At 39.2% G+C, this 8,192-nt stretch overlaps 2 protein-coding genes across 2 annotated transcripts; both read right to left on the bottom strand.

The window, feature by feature from the left end:
• Positions 1 to 464: 464 nt before the first annotated feature.
• Positions 465 to 965, bottom strand: LOC127122778 (uncharacterized). Its single transcript, XM_051053064.1, has one exon. The coding sequence runs from the start codon at positions 963 to 965 to the stop codon at positions 465 to 467; it is 501 nt and encodes a 166-aa protein (XP_050909021.1).
• A 2,728-nt stretch (positions 966 to 3,693) lies between these two features.
• On the bottom strand, positions 3,694 to 4,290 carry LOC127122776 (uncharacterized). The gene has a single exon (XM_051053063.1). The coding sequence runs from the start codon at positions 4,288 to 4,290 to the stop codon at positions 3,694 to 3,696; it is 597 nt and encodes a 198-aa protein (XP_050909020.1).
• Positions 4,291 to 8,192: the final 3,902 nt, after the last annotated feature.

Raw genomic sequence — 8,192 nt, 5'->3', positions numbered from 1 at the left:
GAGATGATGATTGAGTTACTCTATAGTGTTCTAGCAAGCTTGGGTTGATCAAGATGATGCTCTTCTTCTCCAATTTCCTCTTCCTCCTCCAAACCCTAACTTTTCTCTCTTTTCTTCTCTTTTCTCCTCCTTCTCTCTACTTCTTTCTATTTCTCTTCTTTCTCTTTCTATCTTATTTCTATTCTATTTCTATTCTTTTTCTATTCTTTGTTTTAATTAAATAAAAACTAACTAATGGGCTTAATTGTTACACCTCCCTTAATTACTATATACACCACTAGGCCCAATAGCTATTATACCATAATTCTCATGATTAAACTATAATAATATATTAACACACAATAAAATATTTTACCGAAATAATTATAAATCAAACATTATAAAAATAATAATAATAACACTTAATAAAAATCGGGGCGTTACAACTCTCCCCCACTTAAATATTTCCGTCCTCGAAAATTACCTCATTCGAATAACTCGGGGTAGGAGTCGCGCATCCTGTTCTCCAATTCCCATGTCGTGCTTTCTCTGACTGCACCAATCCAAACAACCTTCACCAAATAAATTTCCTTTCCCCGTAGGGACTTCGTCTCACGACCTTCGATCCTCAAAGGCATCGTCTCAACCGTAAGGTTATCGCGCACTTGAATATCATCCATTTGAATCACATGAGACGGATCCGGAATATACTTCCTAAGTTGAGACACATGGAACACGTCATGCAAATTCGAGAGGTTTGGCGGTAATGCCACTCTATAAGCAACTTTTCCCATTCTACTCGTAATTTGATACGGTCCAGTGAAACGAGGAGTCAACTTCTTAGCTTTCAATGCTCGTCCAACACCGGTCATAGGTGTGACTCTTAGAAACACATGATCACCCTCTTGAAATTCCAAATCCTTTCTCCTCTTATCATGATAACTCTTTTGCCTACTTTGAGAAATCTTCATCTTATCTCGAATCATCTTAACCGTCTTGGTAGTTTCTCAAACAATCTCGGGTCCAAGTACCACACTTTCACCAGATTCATGCCAACACAACAGAGTCCTACACCTCCGCCCATACAAAGCTTCAAAAGGCGCCATTCCAATACTTGAATGGTAACTATTGTTGTAAGTAAACTCCACCAACGGAAGGTGAGTATCCCATGAACCTCCTTGTTCAAGAATACACACCCTTAACAAACCTTCCAAGGATTGGATAGTCCTCTCCGTTTGACCATCCGTCTGAGACTGATACGCCGAACTCAACCTCAACTTGGAACCTAAAGCTTCTTGCAAACTCTTCCAAAATTCTGAAGTGAACCTCGGATCTCTATCCGAAACAATACAAAGAGGAACACCGTGCAGCTTCACAATAACATTGGTATAAATCTCTGCCAACTTCGACACCGGATAACTTATGTTAATAGGAATAAAGTGAGCCGACTTCGTAAGCCTATCAACAATCACCCAAATAGCATCACATCCTCTAGATGTATTCGGTAAACAAGTCACAAAGTCCATGGAAATGCTATCCCACTTCCACTCAGGAATTTCTAACGGTTGCATCAACCCCGCAGGTTTCTGATGCTCCACCTTTGATTTCTGGCAAGTCAAGCACGCATACACGAACTGAGCTACTTCACGCTTCATTCCCGACCACCAAAATAATCTTTTCAAATCTTGGTACATCTTAGTCGCTTCGGGATGAATACTCAAATTACTCCTATGGCTTTCTTCCAAGAGCATCCTTTTTAAATCCACATCATCGGGAACATAAATCCTATCATGAAACCTCAACACACCTTGTGCATCCAATTTGAAATCCTCATTCTCAGATTGTCCGAGTCCAATGATCACGTCAACAAGTTTCATATCCAACTTCTGAGCCTCTCTAATGCTATCAAGAAAATCATTGTTAATCTTTAACATACCCAAAATCACACTTCTTGGTGTCACCTCGATCACTAAGCTCATATCTCGGAATTTCTCAATCAACTCCAACTCTTTCATCATCAAGGTCGACATATGCAAAGTCTTCCTACTTAGATCATCGGCCACCACATTCGCTTTTCCCGGATGGTAGTTCAACCCAAAGTCATAATCCTTTAGCAATTCCAGCCATCTCCTTTGTCTCATGTTCAGCTCTTTTTGATCAAACAAATACTTCAAGCTTTTATGGTCACTAAAGACTTCAAATCTAGATCCATAAAGGTAATGTCTCCAAATTTTCAAAACAAACACAACCGCCGCAAGCTCCAAATCATGCGTAGAGTAGTTCTTCTCATGAATCCTCAATTGTCTAGAAGCATAAGCAACCACCTTACCATTCTGCATAAGCACACCTCCTAATCCCATCTTCGAAGCATCGCAATAAACCAGAAACGGTTCCTCGGGATTTAGCAAAATCAAAATCGGAGCCGTTGTCAACCTTTTCTTCAACTCAAGGAAACTTTCTTCGCATCGGACATCCCACACAAAAGCAGCACCCTTACAAGTTAACTTAGTCAAAGGAAGTGCCACTTAGAAAAGCCTTCTATAAACCTCCTATAGTAACCTGTCAAGCCTAGGAAACTTCTTATCTCGGTAACTGACGTAGGAGCTTCCCATTGCAACACCGCATCAATCTTCGATGGATCAACCGCAATTCCGTCACCGGAAACAACATGACCAAGAAAGCTAACTTCTCTCAACCAAAACTCACACTTAGACAACTTAGCATACAATCTCTTCTCTTTCAACACTTGCAAAACAATACGCAAATGTTCCACATGCTCTTCCTCCGACTTAGAATAAACTAAAATGTCGTCTATGAACACCACCACAAATTGATCCAAATAAGGATGGAAAATGTGATTCATGTACTCCATGAATACTCCCGGCGCATTAGTAACGCAGAAAGGCATCATCGTGTACTCGTAGTGTCCATAACGAGTCCTGAAAGCAGTTTTCTGAATGTCCTCATCTTTCACGTTAATTTGATGGTAGCCCGACCTTAGATCAATCTTACTGAAAATACGAGCACCCACTAAATGATCCATCAAGTCATCGATCCTTGGGAGTGGATACCTATTCTTAATCGTCACCTTATTCAATTGTCTATAATCAATACAAAGTCGCATGCTTCCGTCTTTTTTTCTCACCAGCAAAACTGGAGCTCCCCAAGGTGATACACTAGGTCTCACAAACTTCCTTTCAAGCAAATCCTCTAGCTGACTCTTCAGTTCAGCCAACTCTGACGCTGGCATCCTATACGGCGCCATAGAGATGGGTCTAGTACCAGGTACAAGGTCAATAGTGAACTCAACTTCTCTTTCTGGCGGTGCACTAGGAATCTCATCGGGAAAACTTCAGGGAAATTGCACACCACCGGCAAGTCCGCAATTACAGCCTGACCCTCCACAGTTAAAGCAAACAACATCCTTCTGCTTACAATCACGAGCCGCATGTCCCGGCATACCACAACGGAAACATCTCATTTCACCAAGCCTACACACATTACTCTTGTGACCCGGCTTTCCACACTTGAAACAGATAACATTAGCAGGAGCATCTCCCCCACTTGTTCTTCGACCCAGAATCACTTTCTGTTTGCCTTTTCCAACCGGAGTTTCATATGGCTTACCACGGTTGTGTTGGCCCCTTCCTCTCTTCTCAGACAAGATCTTATAGTGTGCATTGTTGTCCTCTTCAAAGATTCTACAAGTATCAATCATATCCGCAAAGACACGAATCTTTTGATATCCACAGCTTTCTTAATTTCCGGACGCAATCCATTTTCAAACTTGATGCACTTAGAGAATTCGGCATTGGCTCCATCATAGTGAGGATAGAACTTAGCCAATTCAGTGAACTTAGCAGCATACTCTGTGACTGACAAGTTCCCTTGCTTCAACTCGAGGAATTCAATCTCTTTCTTTCCTCGCACATCTTCTGGATAATACTTCCTCAGAAATTCTCTACGAAACACTTCCCACGTGATCTCCTCGCCCGCAGTTTCCAACCTTAGATGAGTGTCCACCCACCAATCATCGGCTTCACCTGACAGCTTATGAGTTCCAAAACGGATCTTTTGCACAAGAGTGCAATCCATCACTCTGAAGATTCTTTCAATCTCCTTCAACCAAGCCAAGGCTCCTTCAGGATCATACCTACCCATAAAAGTAGGCGGGTTCTCCCTCTGAAATGTCGCCAGACTACGAGACCCCACGTTCTCGTCAGCATTTGGTGGGTTCTTGAACGCCCGAGCCATTGCCTGTATAGCTGCAGCAAGAGCCTCATCATTCCTCCCAGCGTTTCTTCCGGCCATCTTACACTTCTTCTCACAACACAAACAAGGATTAGCAGCAAATTAACAACACAAGGTTGTTAAACAACAAAAGACTCAACAACGTGGTCGGATGGACCGACCTGCTCTGATACCACTAATGTAACACCCCAATTCTACCCGTCGTAAATTCAATTAAAAATCAGAGTAAACAAATTTCACACAAATTTGAGGCATCACATATATCATTTCATCAACACTTAAACAAATTGCACAACACGGCAATTGCGCAAGGATCCACTTAGTCCTTGTTAAATAATAAACAACACTGTATATGGATTCACCTAGTCCATATAGCAGCAAGACATAAAACATCGCAACGGAAATCATTTAGATAATTAAGTTGAGTCGTACATCTACACATTCAACAGAAAATAAGTAAAGTAATGCCCATCACAACTATCATATACAATGATATACAAAAGGGCATTGTTACTATCAAAATTATGAAAAACGTCCATTAACCCCTGAGTGTTACAATCCTAATCAGAGCAATGACGCCAAACGTGTGCTACCACTATCCTCCTCTCAACGCGGAGCACCTGCACGTTACCAATATAAAGGTAACGGCCAACAACAAAAGGGTGAGATACTCAAATCATATAATCAAGATAATGATAAGCAATATATAAGTAAATTCGGAAAGTTAGGAATATTGTTACCACATCGCACAATCCTTCAGTTGAATGCTTATGTATGTAATCATAAACAAAGTCAATAATCATCCACAACATCAATGTTACATCATAGCATCTCATCACTTTAACATTTCATGAATCCATCATAAAACATTACGATTCATCGCATCATCGCAAAATATCACCGCACATCATAAACCGTCACACAACAACAATTATCACAGAATGTGGAAATAAACATAACCAACATATGTGACTCAACTATGCAAATGCTATGCGGTACCGACTCGTCGCTTTGCCATCAAGGCCAAGGCTTTATGCCCACTTCGCTTTTGCCAAAAGGCCACGTCGCTATTGCCAAAAGGCCACGTCGCTTATGCAAATGTATGTGACTCCATGATAAATGATACACATACACCAAAATCATCATCGCATCAACATAACTCATCAAAATGGCCGAAGCCCACGTCGCTATTGCCATTTAGGCCACGTCGCCATTCACCTGCATAAAAGCATTCACACAACATCATCTTCACCAACATTCATACATATGTTTATATATAAAACAAATGAGAATATTCATCACAATCAATTGTTTCATCATGCGATCTCTTAGGTAATTCAACCTCATGCTATGTTTATTTACATCGCACACCTACACACTATAGTTAAGTGATAGTCCTCATTAATCAAATAGGCTTCCTACTATATCAATTATTAATCACTTTTCCAAAATAGTCACTTATTAATATAAGCCCTTATAATGGCCTATAAACATCAACATCATGTAGAAAATTTCAGAAGCTTCGCAACGCTTCGAACGGGGACCAAAACGGAGTTACGGTTCAAAAGTTATGACTTTTTGAAGTTTACAAAAGAGTTCTGTTTTCAACTCAGTTGTCGCCGCGAACTCTCTTTCGCGCCGCGAATTTAGCAGAAAACAGAGAAAATGCGTTTTTGATCGTTAAATACCTTTCGGACCTCCGATTACGATTCCGTAAAAAGTCTCATTCTTAGAATTCAACGAACTAGAATATTTTCAATATTACAAATCCATTCTAACCACCATTTAACTTTTATTTCATCCTTCTAAACATCATTCAATTAATTTCCAACACTTCCTAAATTCACAATTTGTGAAATTACTCATACTTTGATTCATCAGCACAATAGCATATTTTTCACAACATACATCAACCCCAAACCATCAACAATAACACAACACACAATGTTATTTATCATTCTTCTAAACCTAACCCTAACATTTTGCAAAGAATTGATACATGTTCAATAATCACAAACAATCAACACTACATCAAGAACACAAACAACATTTTCAAATCAAGGAATCCAATCACAACATCAAAACCCAACAATATCCTCTAACGACCATTACCCACATAAAACCCATCATTTTCATAATTATAGGAAATGATAACTCACACCCTTACCTTAGAGATGATGATTGAGTTACTCTATAGTGTTCTAGCAAGCTTGGGTTGATCAAGATGATGCTCTTCTTCTCCAATTTCCTCTTCCTCCTCCAAACCCTAACTTTTCTCTCTTTTCTTCTCTTTTCTCCTCCTTCTCTCTACTTCTTTCTATTTCTCTTCTTTCTCTTTCTATCTTATTTCTATTCTATTTCTATTCTTTTTCTATTCTTTGTTTTAATTAAATAAAAACTAACTAATGGGCTTAATTGTTACACCTCCCTTAATTACTATATACACCACTAGGCCCAATAGCTATTATACCACAATTCTCATAATTAAACTCTAATAATATATTAACACACAATAAAATAATTTACCGAAATAATTATAAATCAAACATTATAAAAATAGTAATAATAACACTTAATAAAAATCGGGGCGTTACAAAAGCAGAATTCACAGTAGCAGAAGAGGCAGCACAAGTTTGGTGTAGAATGAAGGCACCTCCATTGGAGAACTGGGAAACAAAATTAGGAGGCATTCCCCATGGATAGGCATAAGCAAGCCTGTTGGGAGAAGATGAGAAGATGGGCTGATTCACAGTTGGTGGAACCACTGCCTCAACCAGGGTCTCAATATTAGTAACAACATCAGCAATATAAGTAGTTACCGCAGTAGCACTGGTGACAATAACAATAGCAGGATTCGTAGAGGTAGAAGCCCTCTGTGCATAAAGGTATTCCATGATGGTTTCCATGTTTCCTTGGAACATGTCCATTTTTCCCTAAAATTGGGCCAAAGTTTTCTTGACAACAGCATTATCAAACTCAAAGTCAACCATGAATCGGGATTTGTTGGCTCTAGTATAATATCGGTGACGAGTCGTCGTAATTGCCGCGGAAAGATAATAAGGTAAGCATTTTGTTTTCCGTAAGCCAAAATCAAGTGAATGCGTGGATGTATGAATTCATGCAAAAAGAATTTGACATATGCGTATTTTCATTTTTATCATTCATTTTTTTGTAAGAAATATTTCCAGGGAATCCTTGAGTTTTGTTTATTATCACGAATAATCATAAAGCATAAAGACATAAACAATATATGAAGCAAATAACATAGAATCTCATTTTATTCAATATCCAGAAAAGGAGTACAAGTACAAATCGAGAATTTGCCCGACGGGCTACAATAAGCTCAACTTTAATTTTATCAAACACCACCCTATAAACAAAGATGAAAGGAAATGCAACCCAAGGAACATTATGCAGAAACACTACAACAAAGGCTTCCTTCAACAGTTCTTGCAAGTCTTTCAGGGTATGTTCAACAAATTGGGTCAGGAGTGCATGCCTTTGCTTCCAATATTGTGCATCCTTAAGAAGGTTGTGCAATAAGGTGTGATTAGGTTCATCCAAGAGATATCATAAAAGTGTCTCTTTCTGATCCAGGAGCCTTTAAAGGTGACCAATGTTCCTCTCCCAATGATCAGTCTCTTGCTTGAGCAGATTAGTATTCTCCAGATCCTTATGTGCTTGATCCTTCAACCCTCGAATCTCTTCAAACCTTTGGTCTAGTTCACTCTGGCGTTGAGAAAGAGTAACCTCTAGTTTCTTGACACAAACTTGTTCATCCTTCAACCCCTTCTTGCAAACCTCCAATTGTTCTTTAAGTTTCTTGATTTGATCCTTATAGTTGATCTCTAGTTTGCTGACTTGATATTGAGTTTCTGCCAACTGCTTCTTCTTGGCAGATAGACTAGCATAAGTTATCTTCAATGCTTCGCCTACCTTCCTTCTCTTGTACAACTAAACTT

Source organism: Lathyrus oleraceus, chromosome 2 (genome assembly GCF_024323335.1).
Source record: "Lathyrus oleraceus cultivar Zhongwan6 chromosome 2, CAAS_Psat_ZW6_1.0, whole genome shotgun sequence".
In the NCBI taxonomy this organism is placed as follows: Eukaryota; Viridiplantae; Streptophyta; class Magnoliopsida; order Fabales; family Fabaceae; genus Lathyrus; species Lathyrus oleraceus.
This window is presented reverse-complemented; position numbering and strand designations above follow the sequence as displayed.

Bases quoted from the DNA above. Each gene is read 5' to 3' on its own strand.
- LOC127122776 (XM_051053063.1), bottom strand. From the start codon at position 4,290: ATGGCCGGAAGAAACGCTGGGAGGAATGATGAGGCTCTTGCTGCAGCT.
- LOC127122778 (XM_051053064.1), bottom strand. From the start codon at position 965: ATGATTCGAGATAAGATGAAGATTTCTCAAAGTAGGCAAAAGAGTTAT.